This window comes from Aquarana catesbeiana, linkage group LG05 (genome assembly GCF_042186555.1).
Source record: "Aquarana catesbeiana isolate 2022-GZ linkage group LG05, ASM4218655v1, whole genome shotgun sequence".
Taxonomy (NCBI): Eukaryota; Metazoa; Chordata; class Amphibia; order Anura; family Ranidae; genus Aquarana; species Aquarana catesbeiana.
This window is the reverse complement of record NC_133328.1, coordinates 63958469-63983644: the sequence shown is the minus strand read 5'-3', so window position 1 is coordinate 63983644 and position 25176 is coordinate 63958469. Positions and strand designations below refer to the sequence as shown.

At 42.1% G+C, this 25176-nt stretch overlaps 1 protein-coding gene across 3 annotated transcripts in view; it reads left to right on the top strand.

The window, feature by feature from the left end:
• The window catches only part of MKX (mohawk homeobox), a 179140-nt gene that overhangs the window by 34200 nt on the left and 119764 nt on the right, over window positions 1-25176 (top strand). For 2 of the 3 annotated variants that reach the window (XM_073629833.1, XM_073629835.1), the window contains exon 3: window positions 16829-16991. In XM_073629833.1, the coding sequence (XP_073485934.1) occupies window positions 16829-16991 (163 nt within the window). The remainder of the gene's footprint in view (window positions 1-16828; window positions 16992-25176) is intronic. The other variant, XM_073629834.1, reaches the window with a different exon arrangement.

Below are 25176 nucleotides of genomic sequence, written 5' to 3'. Positions count from 1 at the left end.
TACATTTCCAATATATGTGAAGACAACATTTTTTTTTTTCACTTTGTATAGAGTATGAGAGGATTACAACTGCTGTTTTTTGCCATCTGTGTTTAATTAGAGAGATTTCCCTTCATGTTCTACAGAAAATATATACTCCACAGAAAATAGGAGGATATAGTATCTTTACAATGTGAGGGAAACCCCTCTTAGGAAAAGTGTCCCCTTTGGCAGATTTTCATTCTTTCCTGTTCTGGTAGCAACTTAAAGAGAGAGATTTACTAAAAATCCGGTACATGGTAGCCAATCAGCTTCTAACTTCAGCTTGTTCAGTTAAGCTTTGACAATGAAACCTGGAAGCTCAATGCATAGAAGTTCTATGCAGAACCATACCAGATTTTGAACTCCCCCGTTTTAGTAAATCTCCCCCAAATTGATGCATTTACCCTCACTTTCATTCCCAGTGATACAGGTGACCACCAGGACAAATAGAGACATCCAGTCTTCCTAACAGGAACAGAGACAGCAATAAAAACAATGCTTCTAACTTCTCCAAATGTAACAAAAAATTGCTTTTATTTATACTTTAAAGGGTAATAGCACAGAATGTATCTTTTTTTTTTTTTTTTTAAAGTGCCTTGCAGGGCTGGTATCTTGGTTTGCCTTCAACGTGGGAGCTGCATGAAGTTTGTATGTTCTCCTTTTGCTTGTAAGGGGTTTTCCTGGGAGCCTAGGTTTCCTCTCACAACAAAATTGTATGCTAAGTGGAGTAAGACCCCTTTCACACGATAAGCCCGCTTGGATCCTCCTGTCCGTTTTTCAGGCTGATCTGAGCAGGCCACCCATTGACTCCTATGGGCAGGTGGATGTCAGTGGAGATGTGTCCGCTCACACCCGTCTGCTATCCGATCCGCTAAAAACAGACGTATGGCAAATACTCCAGATGTGGTCTAACCAGAGTTTTATAAAGTGTCAGGATTATTGTTTTATCCCTGGAGTATATCCCCCTTTTTATGCATGCTAAAATTCTGTCGGTTTTGGTAGCTGCAACTTGACATTGCATGCTATTGCTCGGTCAGTCAGATCTTTCTCCATCCTTGATTCCCCCAGTGGTTCTCCCCCTAGTGAGTAGTTTGCATTTATGTCTTTTGCCCCCAAGTGCATTACTTTACATTTCTCCGCATTAAACCTCATTTGTCATGCAGATTTGTCTCTGCCCTTTTTTGCTGCTGGTACAATTCCTGTCAGTATGCTTTCCGCAAATATAAGAAACAATGGTCTGGCTAGTGGCTATAGCCTGACTGAGTTCTCTGAGCCATCTGGTCCTGGTGTATTAAGTTTGTATTGTATTTCATTTGTATTAAGTTTATCTAGTCTTTCCTTGACTCTGACCTCTGTTAGCCACAAGATGTGATGTGTTACTAACAGTACTGTCGCAGTCAGTATACCCCTCCTTTTCCTGCATAAAAACTGAGCAAAAGAAAGCATTTAGTACAGTTGCCTTCTCTGTGGCATCTGTAACCATGCTTTCATCCTTGTCTAAAAAATTTCTTTGGATTTTTTTACTCTCCTCCGCTATGTGTCTCTCGTAGTCTTTTTTAGCTGCCCTGATTGTGCTTTTACGCTTCTTATTGCATTCCTTGTAGTGTTAGAATGCTGACGATGACCCATCCCCTTTATATTTTTTAAAGGCCATATTTTTCTCTTTAATGAGGCTTTTTACATTACGGTTTAGTCACCCAGGTTTAAGCTTCGCTCTTCTATATTTATTGACCATTGGAATGCACTGTATGATACCTTTGTTTAATATGCTCCCAAAGAATTCCCATTTTTCTTCCATGTTTAATGTTTCTAGGATTTGGTCCCGATTGATGCCATGTAGTAAAATTGGCTCGTTTGAAGTTTAGTGTTCTTGTGCTGCCCTCGTGCCTCCTTTTTCTATGATTTGCGCTAAATGTGATCATCATATGATCACTAGATTGCAAGTTGTCCCCTATTGCCACATCTGAGATCAGACTTGGATCGTTCGTAAATGCACTGCCGCATTGCAAAAATGCAGTAAAAACACATATACAGTATATGTTTTTGCTGCATTTCCGGTGCATTTTACACCTGTGAAGAAAGTGACCTAAAAATACACCAAAAATGCAACTGTGGGTGTGTTTTTGACGCACTTCCCATTCATTTTAATGGGTAAATGCGTTTTCGGTTCGTTTTTTTTACCGCACCTGATCTGCAACTGACTGCTGTGAAGAATTACTTAAGATTTAATAGTCATGCGTTTTTCTTCCAGTTTTGGTAGGGCATAAAGGGAAGAAAAGCTGATCAGTGTGAAAGGCCCCTAAAGTGTCAGGGCAAAATAAAACAATATATATATATAGATATAGATATATATATGTATAGATATATATATATATATCTATATACCGTATATATATCTATATATATAGATATATGCATATCTCTCTCTATCTATCTATCTATCTATCTATCTATCTATCTATCTATCTATACAGTTGTGCTCATAAGTTTACATATCCTCGCAGAATTTATGATTTCTTGGCCATTTTTAAGAGAATATGAATGATAACACTTTCACTCATGGTTAGTGTTTGGCTGAAGCCATTTATTATCAATCAACTGTGTTTACTCTTTTTAAATCATGACAACAGAAACTACCCAAATGATCCTGATCGAAAGTTTACATACCCTGGTGATTTTGGCCTGATAACATGCACACAAGTTGCTACAGAGGGGTTTGAATGGCTTTTAAAGGTAACCATCCTCACCTGTGATCTGTTTGCTTATAATTAGTGTGTGTGTGTGTATAAAAGCTCAATGAGTTTCTGGACTCCTGACAGACCCTTACATCCTTCATCCAGTGCTGCACTGATGTTTCTGGATTCTGAGTCATGGGGAAAGCAAAAGAATTGTCAAAGGATCTGTGGGAAAAGGTAGTTGGACTATATAAAACAGGAAAGGGATATAAAAAGATATCCAAGGAATTGAGAATGCCAATCAGCAGTGTTCAAACTCTAATCAAGAAGTGGAAAATGAGAGCTTCTGTTGAAACCAAACCATGGTTAGGTAGACCAACTAAAATTTCAGCCAAAACTGCCAGGAAAATTGTTCAGCATGCAAAGAAAAACTCACAAATAACTTCAGGTGAAATACAGGACTCTCTGAAAACATGTGGTGTGGATGTTTCAAGATGCACAATAAGGAGGTACTTGACGAAGATGGGCTGCATGGTCGAGTTGCCAGAAGAAAGACATTACTATGCAAATGCAACAAAGTATCCTGCTTACAATATGCCAAACAGCACAGAGACTAGCCTCAAACCTTCTGGTACAAAGTCATTTGTAGTGATGAGACCAAAATTTAGCTTTTTGGCCACAACCATAAATGATACATTTGGAGAGGAGTCAACAAGGCCTATGATGAAAGGTACAGAGCTGGATCACTGATGTTTTGGGGATGTGTGAGCTACAAAGGCACAGGAAATTTGGTCAAAATTGTTGGCAAGATGAATGCAGTATGTTATCAAAAAATACTGGAGGAACATTTGCATTCATCAGCCAGGAAGCTGCGCATGGAACGTACTTGGACATTCCAACATGACAATGATCCAAAACACAAGGCCAAGTTGACCTGTCATTGGCTACAGCAGAATAAAGTGAAGATTCTGGAGTGGCCATCTCAGTCTCCTGACCTCAATATCATTGAGCCACTCTGGGGAGATCTCAAACGTGCAGTTCATGCAAAACAGCCCAAAAATTTACAGGAACTGGAGGCTTTTTCTCACGAGGAATAGGCAGCTTTACCACCTGAGAAGATAAAGAGCCTCATCCACAAATACCACAAAAGATTTAAGCTGTCATTGATATTAAAGGGGGCAATACACAGTGTTAAGAACTGGGGTATGTAAACTTTTGATCAGGGTCATTTGGGTAGTTTCTGTTGTCATTATGATTTAAAAAGAGTAAATACAGTTGAGTGATAATATATGGCATAAGCCAAACACTAACCATGAGTGAAAGAAAAGTTTTTGTGTTATCATTTATATTCTCTGAAAAATGGCCAAGAAATCATAAATTCTGCCAGGGTATGTAAACTTATGAGCACAACTGTGTATATATTTTATATATATATATATATTTATATATATATATATATATATATATATATATATATATATATATATATATACACATATATACAGGCATACCTCACTTTTAAGTACACAATGGGGTTTATTTACTAAAGCTGGAAAGTGCAAAATCAGGCTCACTTCTACATAGAAACCAATGAGCTTCTAACCCCAGCTTGTTCAATTAAGCTTTGGTAATAAAATCTGGAAGCTCATTGGTTTCTATGCAGAAGTGAGCCTGATTTTGCACTTTCCAGCTTTAGTAAATAAACCCCATTGGGTATAGTGTATGTGCAGTATATATCTGTAATAGATGTAGATTGCCCCGTATTTTAGCCTCAGTTCAGATGCAGTGCAGATTTTGAGCTGATTTTGCACTTTCCAGCTTTAGTAAATAAACCCCATTGGGTATAGTGTATGTGCAGTATATATCTGTAATAGATGTAGATTGCCCCGTATTTTAGCCTCAGTTCAGATGCAGTGCAGATTTTGAGCTGCATCTAAATTGCAACCCGTCCATGCGAACTGATTGCGGAGTGTATGCTAAGCTGATGACACCCCGCAATCATTTTGCAAAACGCAGCACAATTTGCAGAATCGGATCGCATAGGTGTGATCTGCGATCTGATTGTGGTGCGGACAAAAAAAATGGTCCTGCACCAGTTTGGTGTGAATGCAGTGCGATTTAAACCATGCTAATCCATGGCTCAAACCGCACCCCAGAGACACCGCATGTAATTCGCACAGGTATGTGCTGCGATTCCTGTGCAAATTACATGGGGTTTCTCCCACAGCAGCAGTGTGAACCCAGGCTGAAGACCCTGCAAGTACACAAAATACCTGTTGATGTGTCAAATGATTTTTGTGGACTGAGTGGTGTCAGCCCTGCCCAGTTTTCTCTTGCCAACCTACATAAACCCTCAAATTTTCCTATTTTACAATAAAGGGACTAATCATTGTGTTTTGCCAAGATTAAGAATGAGAAGTCTAATTAATCTCTTTGAGACAGTGCATAAATTGAGCACAGCTAAACAGACAATTGAAATACTTGTGAATCAAATTACCTGCCAAATATCCGTAATTCTGTTCAATCACTTTTGTGATTTGGATACACCTGCGTGACAGCGTAGCTAGGTCAGTGACCTCACTTTACTTCACTGTAGTCAAACAATACAGCTTGATCACCGGCCTTTTAGATGTTTCTTAGGAGAAGATGTCATGGCTTATTTTAGGAATTTCGTGAAAGTCTTATGCCCCGTACACACGATTGGACATTCCGACAATAGCCAGTGCAGCTCTTCTGCTTCATTCCGAGCATGCATGGAATTTTGAGCGTCGGAATTGTGTACACACAATCGGAATTTCCAACCATGGATTTTGTTGTCGGAAAATTTGAGATCCAGATCTCAAATTTTGTGTGACGGAAATTCCGATGAAAAATGTCCGATGGAGCCTACACACGGCTCCCATCGAACATTTTCCGTCGGAAAATCCGACCGTGTGTACGGGGCATTACAGTCTTTGTCCCCACACAGACTGAGCTATGCCTCATTACCATACAATGAAGGAGGGCAGATTCTACATTTGTAATCCTTTGTTAGAACAGATAGTGTTTAAATCTAATTTACACTGATAGTGAAATGTGAACATAGAACAGGCTGGGTTATTTGTGTTAAACATTACTCCACAACCACCTCCTAAACATCATAAAGTAGGGAGAACATGTAAGGTCGGCCATACACGGAGCAAATGTTTTTCCTGCAACCAAAGGCGTGTGCAGAGGGTGTGCCAGGTGTGCCTGGGCACACCCTAATCACTGCTTGCAGTGCCGATTCTGCCTATTGCCTGGACTTCTCCCCGTGTTGGGTCGCCCCGCAGTGCTGCTGGCTTCCCTCCTATCCTCTCCCTCCGGCTGCTGCGAGGGATGTTTCAGAATGGAGAGTGGGGGAAGGGGCTAGTAAATATGTCATTTAACGGCCCCTTCCTTTACTATGCTTCAGTTTGTGAATGAACAGGAAGCCGCTCAGCACAGAGCACTATTCCGCTCATTCACTGTCCAGTGCAGCTGAGGCTGCAGAGGACATGTGTGTTTGAGCTTTGGGGTGCACACCCTAATGTAATAGGCTGTGCGCTACTATGCCTGCAACCACGGGTTGCAGGAAAGAAATGTGCTCGATTCCCCCATCAAGACAGACAGTGTTGATGCAAAAATCCCTCCTGCTGGGCCATTGTCCTCTCCTGCCTTCCCCCACCCCCCTGCTGGGAGAAGACAATGGCCCAGGAGTAGGGATTCCCGTATTAATATTGTCTGTGTTGATAGGGGAATGAAGCAAATTTCTTTTCTGCAACCCGTGACAGTGATTATCGCTAGCGGCTATAGCAGCTGCTTGCGATAATCGTAAGCGAATCTAACAGGCTGGTTGTACCCAAGTTGATCAATCGATCTACTGGGTACATTCAGCCTGCCCACTAATGGTTCGGATCTCGGGCGGTTCCTGCTGAACCGGCCCAGGTTTGAACCGTGTATGGCCAGCCTAAGGGTTTGTAAGCAAGTAAAAAGCACTTTAAAGTGTAACCGTCATTTAAAAAATTATACTATGTTAATGGGAACATGTAAAAAATATAAAGTATATGTTATCCCAATTTGACTGCCAAATGGAAATACACTTTAAGCTGAACTCCAGGTATGATCTTAATTTTATACTTTCTTTGGTCCAGCTTGGCACATTGGCACAATATACTGTAGGTATACATATACATTAAAACCTGATGGGAAGCTGGGGAAGCTGACAATCACTGTACTAGTCGTCATAACTACAGTAAAAAAAAAAAAAAAATACAAGGCGCTCTTGGCAGTACCAATTGGATGACCCACTGTGGTCACTGTGCAGAGGGGAAGTGGGGAAGCTGCTCAGCACAGGACCGGAACTTTGCAGCTATGGCTGTAGTAGCACTGACTACTACAGTGATCGTGAGCTTTCCCAGCTGCCCATCAGGTATGAGATATACATACTTATATTGTGCCAAGCTTGACCAATGTACATGTATGTAGCCAATAAATATCATACCTGGAGTTCAGATTTAAAAAAGGGTCACACTTATGTGCATACACTATTCTTTTTTCTTGAGGTTGATGAGACTATTTGTGACTGGTAGTTACCATTAGATTATTTTTCTGTATACATAGGAGCTCTCAGTCTGTATTAATCACTCATGTCAACTAGGTATATTAGATGTATAGGTCAGGGCCAAATAGTCAAGGCAAAGAGAAAAAAATGAAGAGGAGGTAGAAAAATAAATATGCAATTTGCAAAAAATTAGCTTTGGATACAAATTGTATAAGACGAAGTTTCTCAACCAGGGTTCCTCCTGAGTTTGTTAGGGGTTCCTTGTGTAGTGAGTAATTTCTGCCTCTCAGATAAGTTCCTACTGACACCACTGATTTTTTTTTAAAGGGGTAATTCTTCCCAATGACCACAAGTGTAAGGAACATTCTTCCCACTGACCATCACACCAATGTATTATGAATTGTAAAAGTCATTTTTAGCCGGGGTTCCCTGAGACCAGAAAGTTATTTGAAGGCATCCTTTGTGTTGAAAAGTTTGAAAAGGCTGGTCTAAGGGAAGAAACTGAGTTCATGGATTATTAGCCTAATGCCGTGTACACACAGCCGGAATTTCCGACAACAAATGTTCGGAAATTCCGACTGTGTGTAGGCTCCATCGGACATTTGCTGTCGGAATTTCCGACAACAAAAATTTGAGAGCTGGATCTCAAATTTTCCGACAACAAGATCCGTTCTTGGAAATTCCGATCTGTGTACACAATTCCAAAGCACAAAATTCCATGCATGCTTGGAATCAAGCAGAAGAGCCGCACTGGCTATTGTACTTCATTTTTCTCGGCTTGTCGTAAGTCTTGTACGTCACCGCGTTTTTGACATTCTGAATTTCCGACAACATTTGTGTGACCGTGTGTATGCAAGACAAGTTTGAGCTAACATCCAGGATTTTGTTGTCGAAATGTCCAATCGTGTGTACGCGGCATAAGGCGTCATTTACACTATGCAGGCGCAATGGAGCACGAGCGAGTATCGCGTGTAGGGCAGCCCATTCATTTCATTGGGCTACCCTATACATGAGAAATGTAGACAGGAATTCCCTGACTCTTGTTCAAAAATGTACCCCACTGAACCACTGCAGCCCCATGGAGTTTTGTAGCAAATACGTGTTTGCTAAGGGGCAGCACATTTCTATTGGGAAAGCGTGCAATTTTTTACACATTCACAACACACACAAGATGTGAATCTAAGCTAAGAACTGAATGAGAACTCAGTTGTTTAAATGAGCTGTTAGGGTTTGTGATTTTTGCTTAAGTGCATTTAGTTACTCCTCTGTTTTGAAGGGATTATTGGACAGACAGATATAAGGTGTCACTAGCATGCCCAGTCCACCTTGAAATATGACATAATCCTTGTAGACAAAAATTCCTTGGGTGGTGACGCCAAACAGAGAACAGAGCGGAGTTTTGAGAATAACAATGTAACATAAAACGTCATTAAAAAACATTTAAAGCTCTCCTTGCCAGTAGATGAAATGGTTTTCATACTTTCATCTCGCTAAACTGTTTTGCAGAAGCAAGGCTTGATAAATAACCATTGTAATTTCTGGTAGACCAGCTTGTCATTAGAGGCTTGATTTATCTAGAGCTACTCCTGTGATGTTTGCAAAAATTCTAAACATTTTTGACAACATTAAATGCGGTTGGAGTGGAACTCGCCGAGTAGGGCTCAAGTTGACTTGCAGTGACATCTGCTGGAATCCCATTACTACTCTGCTGAATGTTATTACTCATGTCTGGGCATATGAAAATGAACTGGCTTCCGAGCCAGAGTTTCAGAAGATGCTTTTCGAGTGTGCGCTGCCAAGGAAAAGTTGATGTCAGGAAAAAATTCCAGGTAGTGAAAGCGTTCTGAAGAGTCTTTTTTATTTTTGAAGACTACGAGAGACAACAGTTTGTCAAGTCACACAATGCAGGAGATGAGGGGGCCTGGAAGCTGTACTGCTAGGATGGAAAATGTGGCTTTCTTCTACCATTTTTTAATAAAAAAATATGTTCACACCAGGTTTGGACAGCTTGCAGTTCTGCAGCTTCTGAAGAAGATGTCCTCTCTGATGGTCACTCTTTGTACAATAAATCCAGTTTAAACAAAAGCCTTCCTAATAGCAGAAACTTCTCTGACAGGACAATAAAGGTGCTATTGAAGATTTCTTCTCCAGGTCCCATTCACATCATATGCTTTGGCTGCGCTGGTCAGCCTTGCCCAATGCAGTCCTAGCGCATAAGGACAATAAAGGTGCTATTGAAGATTTCTTCTCCAGGTCCCATTCACATCATATGCTTTGGCTGCGCTGGTCAGCCTTGCCCAATGCAGTCCTAGCGCATAAGGAATTTGTTTTATGTCCCATGGCAAACTGCATTGCGGTGGTGTGCCCAGAAAAAGTAGGACGTGCTGCAATATGTACAAGTGAATTTGAGAGATGACATCACTAAGGGAGCTAGGGGGGAGGTGGAATCCTTATGGGTAGAGCTCCAAAGGGATGAAGCTAAGGGGGAAATAATACTGGGAGTATGCTATAGGCCCCCTAACCTGAGACGGACCCCCTATCACAGTTTGGCTTAGCAGCAAGGATGGGAAGTGTTATCATAATGGGGGATTTTCATTATCCAGACATAGACTGGGCAAAGGGAACCGCGCATTCGTCTAAGGCTTGCCAGTTCCTAATTGTCTTGCAGGACAATTTCATGGGTCAGATGGCAGATGCACCAACTAGAAATAAAGCGTTACTAGATCTACTGATTACCAACAATACAGACCTGATCACGGATGTGGAAATATTGGGCAATTTAGGAAACAGCGATCAAAGGTCAATTGGCTTCAGTATAAATCACACAAATAGGAAACATAAGGGAAATACAAAGACAATGAATTTCAAAAGAGCCAACTTCCCTAAACTACGAACCTTGCTTGAAGATATAAATTGGGATAAAATCTTAGGAACAAAGAACACGGAGGAGAGATGGGTTCACATCTTAAATAAGGGCATTAGCCAGTGCATCCCATTGGGTAATAAATTTAAAAGAGTGAACAAAAGTCCTGGATTCTATGAGGAGGTGAGTTGCCATCTAGATAAAGGAAGGCCCGTAGACGTGGTGTATCTGGATTTTGCAAAAGCATTTGACACAGTTCCCCATAAACGTTTACTATACAAAATAAGGTCCGTTGGCATGGACCATAGGGTGAGTGCATGGATTGAAAACTGGCTACAAGAGCGAGTTCAGAGGGTGCTGATAAATGGGGAATATTCGGAATGGTCAGGGGTGGGTAGTGGGATCCCACAGGGTTCTGTGCTGGGACCAATCCTATTTAGTTTGTTCATAAACGACCTGGAGGATAAGGGAAAACAGTTCAATCTCTGTATTTGTGGATGATACTAAGCTAAGCAGGGCAATAACTTCTCCGCAGGATGTGGAAACCTTGCAAGAAGATCTGAACAAACTAATGGGATGGGCAACTACATTACAAATGAAGTTTAATCTAGAAAAATGTAAAATAATGCATTTGGGTGGCAAAAATATGAATGCAAGCTATACACTAGGGGGAGAACCTCTGGGGGAATCTAGGATGGAAAAGGACCTCCTAGTAGATGATAGACTCAGCAGTGGCATGCAATGCCAAGCTGCTGCTAACAAAGCAAACAGAATATTGGCATGCATTAAAGAAGGGATTAACTCCAGGGATAAAGCGATAATTCTCCCACTCTACAAGACTCTGGTCCGGCCGCACCTGGAGTATGCTGTCCAGTTCTGGGCACCAGTCCTCAGGAAGGATGTACTGGAAATGGAGCGAGTACAAAGAAGGGCAACAAAGCTAATAAAGGGTCTGGAGGACATTAGTTATGAAGAAAGGTTGCAAGCGCTGAACTTATTCTCTCTGGAGAAGAGACGCTTGAGAGGGGATATGATTTCAATTTACAAATACTGTACTGGTGGCCCCTCAAAACACGTGGCCACTCATTAAAATTAGAAGAAAGGGGTTTAACCTTAAATTACGTAGAGGGTTCTTTCCAGTAAGAATGGCAAGGATGTGGAATTCCCTTCCACAGGTGTTGGTCTCAGCTGGGGGGCATCAATAGTTTCAAAAAACTATTAGATAATCACCTGAACGACCGCAACATGCAGGGATGTACAATGTAATACTGACATATAATCACACACATAGGTTGGACTTGATGGACTTGTGTCTTTTTTCAACCTCACTTACTATGTAACTATGTAATATTTTGCAACGCAAAATGTTGAGACACACTACACAGCATCGCACAGCTCCTGCATAGCAAACAACAGTGCCCATGCATTATATGCAAGCTGCTGATGTGAATGGGCCCTTACTGTTTTACTTCCTCCGAACTTTAAAGTAGATCTAAACCCCAACTGTATGACATTTACTTTGCTACTGCACTGTGTATCATTAACAAATGACATTTCTTTATTTTAATTTTTTTTCACAAACTACTGTGTACACCCTTTTTGCATCCCTATTTTTTCCTCAGTGCTGCTGATCCTCTAAAGCCTATTTATGGCACCTCCTGCTGACATGCACTCACGCCAGCATTGCTGCCTATCATTACTCTGGACCTGCTTCCTGCCAGCGGTGGAGAATGCCTGTGCACTGCATGTTAAGAAGGCTGCTTGTAGTCTGGACCATGGATACATATAGCAGAGTGACTATGCAGTAAGACAGTTAGCAAACAGTTGTCACCCCATTATTAGAAGTGTCTGAATAATGACTTTCATGGTAGGATCACTAATTATTATTATGATGAAAGCTGTAGTTTTAAATCATTTGAAAAATACTTTTCTAAATTGTACATTACTGGACACAGGATGAGTATTCAGGTACATTAGGTTATGCTTCCGTTAAATGCCAAGTTCACCTTAAAAAAAAAACAAAAAACTAATTTTGGTAGCCTTGTGCTGCAGAAAGGATGGTGGGCCTTAATACCTACATGCTACACATATGCGTTTATGTTGGCTGAGGTTTTTGTGCTTTGTATTGCATGCACCCAGTACTGTGACTGAGCTGTCACCACAAACTCCAGGTTTCTAGCTATTATCAGGATCTGGCGCAATGGGCTTGTGATCACCTGACCACTGTAACAGTCAACCACATTGAAGTTTCAAATATATTTAGATAGTTGTTTTAGAAGGCATTTTGCTCAATTATTGCCACTGCAGCACTTCTATCATGTTGGTTGTATAATAGTTGGCTTTATATCATTATTCATATATCATTATACACATGTAAGTAATAATATACACCAAATTAAGACTCCATTAGCAAGTTAGCGATTTCTTCCTCAGAGAAGAATACTATGTCTGCCACCAAATGCCCACTTTCTCTTATGCAATACCTATCTAGAGTATATCTTTCAGATTGCCGCAGCTACTCTGTAGAATGCAAGAATTGTCCTGCAGATTGACAATGCTAGACTTGCTGCTAATAACTTTTGTAATAACCCCCCCCCCCCCCACTGGTGGGAGACTGATGGGAAGGTGGCCTTACCTAAGGTGGCAGATGACTAGGGTCTGGGGTAGGGCTGCTGCTCTGCTGCTCCAGCTTGCCAAGGGAAGAGCCGGGGCTTCTCATCCTGACCCGAACAGGAAGTGGGTCCTAAGACCTGATTGGTTGGAAGTACTAAGACTTCTGATTCCTGATTGGCTGGGAAGAGAATCAGGAAGACAATAGCGAATAATAATTCGCTATTGTTACACAACTGGGTGGGCTCAGGGCGCAGTGCTTTGCGCCCCCGAGCCCACCCTTTTTTGAAGCCAATTAGCCTCAGACTGTTCTGTTCTAAAAAAAAAAAAACACAAAAATCCATGCGTCCGGCGCCCTGCATATAGATTAGGCGCCAGGCGCATAGATTATGGGTGGGCCGCCACTTTTTGGAGATAAAATTGTGCATTTATTATTTTTTTGCACTGGAGCCTGCAAAGCTTTGCATCTGTAATCAGTGGATCAATGTCAGGCTCCTACAGACTCAGCTAACAGCTCTCTGCCCGTACCTCCGTACAGGCAGACAATTACTCAGCTGCATGAAGTGTTATGAACTACAAGGGTGCTCATGAGCACCCTTGCAGTTCATTAAGAATTGCTGTGAATGAGTGACACGTCTGTGCAGATGGAGCCCCAAACTGCTTTTAAAATGTGACAGTGGGTGTGGGGAGAGGATTCCAGTATAACCCCTCCCACTCCCAGCAAGCCTAAAGCTGTACCTAAAGTGACCAGCCTGGATTCTATAAAGAGCCTTTCCAGTGCATTAACTTTTGCACACAGTTCTGTATAACGACTGGCCTAACGACTTGACAGCTCCTTGTTCAAGGAGCAGGCTGAATGAAAAAGGAGGGAGTACTCTCCCTGACGGAACATTGTATTCTGACAGCTGCTATCAGAATATACTGATCAGTGGCTGCAGCTGATTTGCTACAGCTTCTGACTGACGGAATATTTTCCATCATGTCCCTTCAACAGATGATGATTGTCTCATCGACTTCTGACAAAGGGACATGTTAGAAAATAGAAGGAGCCCACACACTGATTGAAATTTGTTGAGTCCCTGCCGGTCAAATTTTGATCAGCGTTTGGCCAGCTTGAATACAGATTTTTTTAAAAAGATTACTCCACCCAAAAGTGACATTTCAGTTAGGTGTAGTCTGGCAACACTGTTCAGTGGATCGATCTCTACTTCCTACGGCAGAATTTTGGTACCTTCCCTACTGGGAGAGAGAGCTTGGCATGGGAGCGTGTGTTCATGTAAGAAAACACTGAAAACCAGTTGGGGGGGGGGGGGGGTATTATTGTTCTAGCCAGCCACTGACCACCAATGCTGGAGGTATGGGTGGTATTTTTACAGCCTGCCACTGACCACCATTACTGGGGCTGGGGGGTTACATTACTCCTATTTACATTACTGCTATTGACTGCCAATGCTGCACGGTTACTACCAAAAACCAATGACAAAGGGGAAATTATTATGGCTACTTACAACACCAATGCAGGGGGTTACTAATACTGCCAATGACACCAAAACTGGGACTGCTTTTACTCCCACACTACATGCCAAACATCGTGCAGTGACTACCACTTGAGGTGTTCTGCAGGATCGTGCCACATTTTTCTTCTTGATACTTTCAAGGCAATCCTCCTATTTTCAAATGTGGTAACTATACAGGGCATAGCCTCTCTGGGTTTATGTACATGGGCAGATCAATATTCTAACTTCCATATCTTTACATAAAGTTGCAACTGTACTTACAGCTGCTGCTGTCTGCCTTCCAATGATGTGTAACTTCTTAATTATTACTGGAAATAATTTTGATGTATGGGATAGGGGTTAAAAAGATAATCCAACCTGGGTGCCAGATAAGTTAGCTACGCCACTGGGTTACATTGCCATCACAGGAATTAACTTTTGATGTGAAGGGGCAGCCTAGCCAATAAAACTGCTAATGTGGTAAGTCATCTTTGTCCCAGTCTGCTCCTTCTAGATAGGAAATTTAAGCTTCTTCTGCTTCCACTCTCTGTGGTTTTCAGTAATGACTGTACAGCCAGGTCCAGTTATAAGTTAATGAAGTGTGTGACTGGCTGTCATACCTACAGAAATTGCTTAACATCAGCCAAACCCTTAATGGATTAAATTAGGCTAGTCGGTTTGTTGAAAAGGTAATTTGTAACACATCCGCTAGCGTGAAAGCATTCTACATCATGGAATCCACGTGCTCTAGCTGATAGAAAATGTTTTATATTGTTTGTATAACTTTACAACTATTATTATTATTATTTATATGAACACAAAAACAATTTTTCAGAATATTTGCCATCATGCCTCAGGGCAGTTCGTGCATTTCCAGCACCGCATTCAAAATGCACTGCCTTTGCGATCTTCTGCAGGTGCCAATACATTGTTAAAAATAAAAAAAAAACAGATCACAAAAACAGTGCATTTGCAGGCACCAGATCACTTTTTGTGCGGTTTGCAGCCCATCCTGTGCAATTCTGTGGTGAACCGGCCCCCACTATATACAGTTTTCTTCAGCAAATTATTTTGGTGAGTTTGGTGTAAAGTTTTTGCTTGGATCCTGACAGGACCAGTACTTTCTTTTGAAGGCTGACTTTGTTAAGCAACTGCTTTACAATTAGCAGCAGCGTTGTCAGCATGCATCAGGTCTGTGCATACAGGCAGCCCAATGGCCAACTAAATGAGCTTACACAGCAGGTAGACAACACTGCTTCTAATTGCGGGGCAGTGGCTTAGTGCTGTAAGCTGTGAACAGGAAATACTCTTACTGGCAGGATCTCCAGGTAAGAAATAAAATGATTTGTTGAGGAAAACTGTAGACAGCAACTCATGATGACAAACATACTGGAAAATAGACTTTGAATTTACATACAGTTCAACCTCTTTTTATAAAGCAACAACATATTTCAGATTATGTATCTTTATTCAGATCCATGTAGTACGAGACCAAGATTTCATATCAAACTGATTTTGTGCCTGTTCCTTTGATATTCTTCCACAAATATTGCTACAGGAAGCTATGTCTACAATATACCCCTGACAGTGCACAATTGTAACTTATAATTGAATTCAATGGATACATCAAAAGTTGTACAGGCACAATGGATCATGAATTAAAACTCCAGGCACAGACATTCTATAATTTCTTATGTGCAAAAAAAAATTACCTCTGGTTAGTTGTACTAAATGTACAGATCGCTGCACTTTACTGTACAATTCATCGGTTTATGCCGGATACTACAGCTATCAATGTAGAATACCTGGATATCCTGCCATGATGGTCCTTGTTCAGGTACTTTCTGTTTGTAGGGTGACAGCTGTTTCCCAGTTGTGCACCTGCCTTGTCCATGATTGAAACTGCAAGTGGCCACGCCAACACACATTGTGTGGGCATGGTCTCTCTTAAAGCCAAGTTAGAGCAATGTAGCTAATGCTGGAGCAAGTGCATATATATAGGAAGTGACTAAAAGGGGCTGGAGAGACCCAGTGCTGAGATCCAAAAAGAGTGTGGACAAATGGTAAAATTCTGTACAGTAAAACCTTGGTTTGAGAGTAACTTGGTTTGAGAGCATCTTGCAAGACAAGCAAAATGTTTTAATAAATTTTGCCTTGATATACAAGCGATGTCTTGATATAAGAGTGGCGTCATGTCACAACTGGAGTATAAAAAAAGAAGAGAGGAGCCTCTAAGTGTAGCAATATGGTTACATTTAATGAAGGTACACCATTTAGCAACTTATCGCTACACTTAGAGGTGCCTCTCTTCTCTTTTATACCCTGTCAAAAAAAATGCTTTGATATACAAGTGCTTTGGATTACAAGCATGTTTCTGGAACGAATTATGCTCGCAACCCAAGGTTTTACTGTATTTTATGAAAACAAAAAGTGCAATTGTTGTAGAGTGCTTAAGCAAACAAAGTGTCATCCAGTTAGGTTTTACATCTAGCTAAATAGCAGCTATTTACTCTATACACTTTTTGGTTCTACTAAATTATTAAATTTATTAAAAGCAACAGCCTTTAAGATTATCATGAATGTTCTTTTATCTTTCTTGTAGCAGCTCTAGAGGAAGCAGCGGTAAAATAAGACACAAACGGCAGGCGCTGCAAGATATGGCGCGACCATTGAAGCAGTGGCTGTACAAACATCGGGACAACCCATATCCAACGAAGACTGAGAAAATCCTTCTGGCACTTGGGTCACAGATGACTCTGGTTCAGGTAAATACAGTAAAACATGCTGCTGTTATATAGTCTAATTACATAACCCACTATAGCAAAAATTTTGTAAAAGTCACATAACAACCAAATTATAGAGTTAGTCAATGAGAAAGAGCTTAATGCTCTTGTTCCGCCTTTATACTAGAGCCCCTGGGCACTTCTTTGGCTCCTTTGCCCATTTGCCTGCTTTATGTTCTGCCTACCAATCTTTTATAACAATGGGCCTTGATGGCTCTTCTTTTGCTCCTTTGCCCATTTGCTTGCTTTATGTTTTGCCTACCAATATTTAATACCATGGGCCTTGATGGCTCTTCTTTTGCTCCTTTGCCGTCTGCCTACTTTAGGTTTTGCCTACCAATATTTGATACCATGGGCCTTGATGATGATATGGTTTGGCATCAACCAATAGTGGATTGTATTGCAATTGCCCCCCTTCCTAAATATGAAGGTTGGAGCTGCATAGATGTAGAACTACTATGGTTCATAAATGACAGCTAAAGGGATATAAGGATCTTTATCCCAAGCCAATAATTATTTTTGGATCTGGTCTTTAGCCCAACACATACATATTTCAAAAGAAAAAATAGCATTGAAGATGGTAAAGTAAACAATGTGCCAATCCTGGCCAAGCCAGGTGTTAAGTAATAGCATTTTTGACAGTGCAAGACAAAAACAGTACATTGCATAACTCAATTTACCAACCAGTCTGCCGTTCAACCAAATTAACTTGTCCAACAGTCTGTGTTATAAACAGGGGTTTAGTTAGGACATGAATTTGCAAACGCATGCGTAAGCTGCAAGGCCTCTTCACAGCTCCCTGTGTATGCTTGCAGTCCTAAACGCTACCGAATTTATGAGCGTCTCCACAATGGGAGCACATGCATTAAACGGATAGATGAGGGGCAGGTGGGCCTGGAGGCAGCCAATCCCCCTTAAAGGAACAGGAGTACACTGGACACCCACCACGTAGCACAGTGGCAGCAAAGGTGCCCAGTGTGTTCCCGGACCATATTTACACCAGTAACAAACATATGGCCCCTACCTCCACCTATAACTGGCCTTCACAGCAAGGAGCACATGGAAGGGCAAACGCATGAAAGACAAAAACAGAACATTCCATAGCTCAACTCACCAACCAGTCTGCCAACCAAATTAACCAGTCCAACAGTCTGCTTTCAAAACAGGGGTTTAGTTAGCACGCATTTGCAAACACATGCATAAGCTGCAAGGCCTATTCACGACACCCTGTGTATGCTTGCAGTCCTAAACGCTACTGAATTTATGAGCGTCTCCACAATTGGAGCACATGCTCAGTTAAATTGATTCATATAATGGTGATAAAAAACATAATATTTTTTTTTAAACTACATTTAACCTTTAAAATGCACATTTTGGCATCTCCCTATGTGCTATAGGATTTAGCAATGCAACTTTATATTTGCCTTTCTTTAGCATTTGAATGCCATGCTCCTTAGTTTCTTTTTGACCTATTATAGAAGATAAACATTGTCATCATACATCAGTTGTGTATGTTAATGCAGGAAGATTTACACGGCAGATTTTATGATCATGGTATAGTTAGCTAAGTAATTGATTGTTCAATCTGTGAACTTTTATGTGGACAGCCAACATTTTTTTCCTGCGTCTATGGGTACCTTAATACTTTTCCTAATCTAACACTGCCTGATCTTAATTAGATTTAGCAAGGCCCGGAGATAACCTCTTACGTCTACCTGATTTTTTATATTTAAGCACCGGCTAGTGAGTTTCTAGCCAGAAGAGACAAAAGAGATGCACAGTACAGATTGCCAGATCTGCTGGCAATTGTGTCGAGCAGGTGCTACAGATGAACCCAAATTGTATTAAGGGATAGTCTTCTGTTTAGTAACTTTAGCTTTGACCTTTTTCGAGTAAATTAGTTTGGCTCCCTGCCACAATCTGCTTGATTTTTTGTTCTTCCTACAGTAAAATCCATCACAAAAGCTTTTCCTAAAATGTTCCCATATGCTGTTGGAGAAGCATTGATTTGTCTATATAAGTGTAAGGCACTGTGAAGGGACAAGCTAGGCCTAGACTACACCCATCATTGTGTAATCCCATACATTTGGTAAAAATCATCTTTAGCTCCGGTATTTACTTTTTCCTTGGTGTAACATTTCTGAGCTGACCTGATGAAGTGTAATGGTTAGCTCCTGAAAGTGTGTCTATAAAATCCTCTTGTTAGAACAGTAAACCATTTTCTCCTCTGTTCTGCCTATATGAAATTACATGACATTAGATGCACACAGAAGGATTCATTTACTGTTCCCCAAGAAACCATCATGTGTCTGCTCCCTTTGCTGTAAGTTCAGGAGGCCAGCCTTCTGTTTAGCAAAGTAAGACAGCTTTCTGCTCAAAGGTAATTCATGCTGCTCTCTTGTGACCATATGACTGTGTATTGGATATTCATGTTGTCTAGGAAGGTTAGCTTAGTGTTCAGACCCATTTCATTTTACTATTTTCCAAATATTTAGTTAGATTGAAAAGGTCAACTTACTGTATTGTTAGTGTTGGACTTGGAAAGTTTACCTACCTGTTCATCAGCTGTTTTTGTGGATGGTCAGACTATTGTTTATTAACCGTTCATTTTGATTCTGGAATTTTAGCCTACTGTTCATTGGCTGTCCATATTGATAATGGAAGGCTAGCATATTGTGCATTGACTTTTCATGTGGACCTTAGATGCTCAGTCTGCTGTTCATCAGCTGTCCAGCCTACTTTCCATTGGCTTTTCATGTTCACCTTGGAAGATGAGCCTGTTGTTTATTGGCTGTTTATATTGACATTGGAAGGTCAGAGCTGGAAAATAGCATATTAAGATCAAAACCAAAACCAGAATATCAAGCAGAAACATGGTAGACAAAATCTGAGACACAAGTAGATTAGGGAGGGAGACCTAGCTCTCAACCATTAGTTAATGAGAAGGCTCTGCTGTATTGGTGGGCTCTTCCACCTTTAACAGACCCATTTCAGAAAAATTACTAGTGGTTCACAATACTTGGCTGCCCCTAGGTCTTAGCGTTCTTCAGAACTTTTTCTACCCCATGGCAGCAGCTTGTACCAGAGTCTAAGGAGTACCAGGAAAGGTGCACACAAAGGTTAGTAGGAACCAAATGGACAGAAGACAAGTGAGCTTAAGGCTGAATGATACAAGGATTCCCAAAAGGAAACACAAACTAAGAATATGTGATAGGGAGCAAATTAACTCTTTCTAGTGGGGGCAACCAAACAATGGGAGTGGGATCAGAAGGTTGCCAGGACAGGATAAAAAAAAACAGTCAGACATTAGGGTAGGACCTGTACCTAATGAAAGTCAAATAACACACATCCAGATTCAAAATCAATGTGCCAGGTCCTGGCTACTAATAATAAGCAAACATTTATAGCCTCAGGAAAGAGAGAGAGGCTAATAAGAGTAGGTTGGAGCTACAGGCTAGTAGAAAACATAAAAAAACAGCAATAGAACAAGCAGTGAAATGTGTTTATGGGAGACATTGCACAGAAAGCAGGCAAAACCTGCAAGGTATCAAAGGAAGCAAGAGTTGACCCTTTTAAAAAATATTTCTGTATATAACTGTAGTTCAAATATCTGTGAATAGTCCAGTACAAGAAGTGTAGCCAGTAAGTGACAAAAGCTTCATCCAAATCAAGACTTTGTAAAATATGTACACTACAGTTGAATAGGAGGTCAAGAAGACTTCTGCATGAAACACTATGGTTTCTAATTGAGAGGTACCATTTGAAGAGTTTTGGACATCTTATACAGATGGGATATTTTTCCCCAACTGTGTGGATGCCACAGGGCATGTCCATAAGATGCTGATGTAATACTGTCTACAATCTTATTAATGAATGCAGGTGAAAAGAGACAAGCTATATTCACTAGGGTATATCAGATGAAGCCATCCCATGTGTGTCTAAACCACAAAGTGGAGGAAAAGGGTGACTTTTTGTGCAACACTAAGCACTCATACTAAATCAACAGTATTTGTAAAAATATAACACTTTTATTATATACAAAATAATAGATTTAATTCAATCATACATGGATATACACAACTGTATATACAGTACAACATGCGTCAATATTAGACCTTAACAATATTGTGTATGTACCGCATTCCGCAGTTACGAGGTAGATTAATTTAAAGGTCTAATCACCTTAATCACTACCTTGTGAAGTATGTACAGTAGAGTTGAATAACAGAGCAGGAAGGTCTCAGTATAAAACAATGTTGCTGCTAATTGAGAGGTACCGTTGAATAGTTTTGGACATCTAATGCAGCGTACACACGACTTTCTGGGAAACTAGGTCCGACGGTCTTCCCGACGGACTTCCGACTGACTTTCTGAATGGACGCACTTGCCTACACACGACCAGACTAGGTAGGTCCGCCGGCCCTCCTGATGGAGTTATGGAGGACTTTCCGAATTAACGGACTTGCCCACACACGGACAAGTCCGTACATTTTGAACGTGACCTGGGTACGACAGGACAAGAAAGGAAGTCAACCTCGCTGCTTTTATCAGCGAAATTGACACCTTGCAAGCCCCATCCCGGGCATACCAGGCCTTTAGGTCCGAAAAAACGGCGTGGGGTTCCCCCCCAAAATCTATACCAGACCCCTATCCAAGCACGCAGCCTGGCCGGTCAGGAAAGGGGGTGGGGACGAGCGAGCGCCCCCCCCCCAAGCCGTACCAGGCCACATGCCCTCAACATGCCCCCCACCCCAAAGCACCTTGTTCCCATGCTGATGAGGACAAGGTCCTCTTCCCGACAACCCTGGGCGTTGGTTGTTGGGGTCTGCGGGCAGGGGACTTATCGGAATCCGTGAGCCCCCTTTAATAAGGGGGCCCCCAGATCCCGGCTCCCCACCCTATGTGAATGAGTATGGGGTACATGGTACCCCTACCCATTCACCTAGGGAAAAAGTGTCAATAAAAAAAACACACTAGACAGGTTTTTAAAGTAATTTATTAGACAGCTCCGGGGTCTTCTTCCGACTTCGGGGGTCTTCTTCCGACTTCGTGGTCTCTCCGGCCTCTTCTCTTGGCGTCCGTTTTTTCTTCCGGCTCCTCCGCTATCTTCTGCTGCTCTTTTGCTAGTGGTGGCCCGGACTTCTGCCTTCTGCCTTCTTGTCTTCTTCCCTCTTCTCTTCTTCCGATGTTGACACGATGCTCTCTCCGGCTGTAATGCTCTCTGAGCGCTCCGTTATGACTTATATAGGCGTTGACCCCGCCACCTTAAGACATCACAGTCCCTGGGCATGCTGGGACTATGACGTTTTAAGGGGGCGTGATCAACATCACCTGGTAACCACGCCCCCTTAAAACATCATAGTCCCAGCATGCCCAGGGACTGTGACATCTTAAGGGGGCGGGGTTACCGCCTATATAAGTCATAGCGGAGCGTTGAGAGAGCATTACAGCCGGAGAGAGCATCATGTCAACATCGGAAGAAGAGAAGAGGGAAGAAGACAAGAAGGCAGAAGTCCGGGCCACCGCTAGCAGAAGAGCGTCAGAAGATAGCAGAGGAGCCGGCAGAAGAAACGGACCCTGGGAGAAGAAGCCGGCGAGACCCCCCGAAGTTGGAAGAAGACCCCCGGAGCTGTCTAATAAATTACTTTTAAAACCTGTCTAGTGTGTTTTTTTATTGACACTTTTTTTTCCCTAGGTGAATGGGTAGGGGTACCATGTACCCCATACTCATTCACATAGGGTGGGGGGTCGGGATCTGGGGGCTCCCTTATTAAAGGGGGCTCCCTGATTCCGATAAGCCCTCCGCCCGCAGACCCCCGACAACCAGGGTTGTCGGGAAGAGGCCCTTGTCCTCATCAACATGGGGACAAGGTGCTTTGGGGGAGGGGGGGGCCCGCAGGGCCCCCCTCCCCCAAAACACTCACCCTCTATGTTGAGGGCATGCGGCCTGGTACGGCTCAGGAGGGGGGGGCGCTCGCTGGTCCCCACCCCCTTTCCTGACCGGCCAGGCTGCGTGCTCGCATAGGGGTCTGGCATGGATTTTGGGGGGGACCCCACGCCGTTTTTTCGGCCTAGGGGATTCCCCTTAAAATCCACACCAGACCTAAGGGCCTAGCATGCCCCGCGCTCGCTGCAATAGGAAAATTTTTTTTCCTATTGCAGCGAGTGCGATGTGCAGTACCCTGCCCTTGCGTCACATTTGGTCCGTCGGACCAGCATACAAACGAACAGGCTTTCCGTCCGGCGGAGTTACGATGTAAAGATTTGAAGCAAGTTTGATGAAGTCTGATGCAGCCCACACATGGTTGGATTGTCTGTCGGACCAGTCCGGTCGGAAAGTCTATAAGACCCCAAATCCCTCCTTTGCACTTAAAAGCATTCAAAACCCCAAGTTTGGCTGTTTTGAATACTTTCATTACTTTAAATTTGGCACCTTTAAATCTTCTGTAAACGGGAAGTGATGTCATGGCATCGCTTCTGGGTTAATAGATCTGAAAACCGATCGAAGCTGATCCTGGCTTTGTTCGGGTCTCAGGCCCACCGGCGAACGTGCTGGCTGCTCGCACGGGCCTCCCGGTGGTACAAGAGAGCCGTGGGAGGAGGGGGGCATCCCCTCCCGCTGCTTGGGATAACAGTAGAGCGGTTTCTTAGCCACATCAGTTGCTATCCCAAGAAAGCCAACCGCTGGCTTCAAAAAACGCTACCAGGGTGATGCCTGCAGCTGCAAGCATCACCCCAGTACAACCCCTTCAAGCCGAGGCCGCATATTTACGTACAGTCAGCATGAAGGGTTAAAATGTCCATGGGCTGGGTGCACCTGAATTCATCACCTGCACTGACGGGCCGGACATTTAGCGGCGGTGAGCCGTATGTTGCCGACCCCTGCTCTACAGTCTCAGTTGAGAAAGATGATGGCAACTGAGAATATTTGAGCTCCCCTTTGTAAATTAATTTTCTTTACAACACGAGCAAAATTTGCATATTGTTCTATCTATATAATAAAGTTTCAAGCATCCTAGATGGAAATCATTGCTAGCTGCTGTGCATTGCATGATCTCTTATGCAACTGTTGGGATAGGTTTTACCAGCCCGGAACAGAAACACGTGGCCGAAGTGGTGGCCCTCATTAATAAGCTCCAAATGTCCTCATCAATTACAAGATCCTTCCTGCTCCAAAGTGACATTTAATAATGGATTGTTGGCATCTACCGCAGTTTGAGCCCAAGAAAGATGTATAATTCAGACATCTCTGTTAGAGTGAGATTGTTTTGCAGTGGAAAATGAGGGATGGTTTTATGGATCCTGTGTCTAGTGTTACCTAACAGCATCTCGGTGCAAGACGCTTATAATTCAACTCATTGGCAAAACATCTCACTTTTTTAACACATGTGGACATGGTAAATCCCAAAGCTGTCGCGTAGCTAATCCCTAATACGTGACCTTTCCAGCGAATGGTTTTGCAGCTTATAAAACAAGGCAACACCACGAAATAACAAGTCAAATAATTACACATAGAGCATAATGCGGGTTTGTTTCACCTTTTTTCTTGAAAAATGGGATACAGAAGTGATATGCAAGTATGGGGAAAACAAAGTGAATGAGAAGAGTTATTGCTGTTAATAACACATGGCCATGTACACTCCATTAATGTTTTTACAATGGCAACCCAGAAACACTGAAGCTTTTGTAGCACTTATTTTTTCAGATTTATGCTGGTAATGCTTGTTAAAGAAGAACAGGACTTAATTCATATAGAACTCTGCAAAAGAAGAACCCTATCTGCAACTCAATGTTGAGCATAAATTACCTCCACTGTAATAACAGAAACCTTCTGACCCTTTGGATTAAACAAAGATACCAACTATAAATGGTGTTCCTATGTGTTTAACTGCCAGGATCATGCATACAGATTTCAATTCAAGATCTAAACCCAAGATCGAATATGTAATATATTGCAGCATTTCAGTCTTTAAGTGTTGTTGCATTATTTTTTATTTTTTTAAGCCTTTTCTTTCCTTTTAACTTCACCTGTTGATCCTACAACTATTACAATTTCTATCCTAGGCTGAAAACGCTTACTCACAATACTAAACCTGTGGAGGAAGAACGTGGTCAATCTAGGTTGCTCGCTCCTGATTTTGACTACAGAACACCTTCCCTCTTCTCC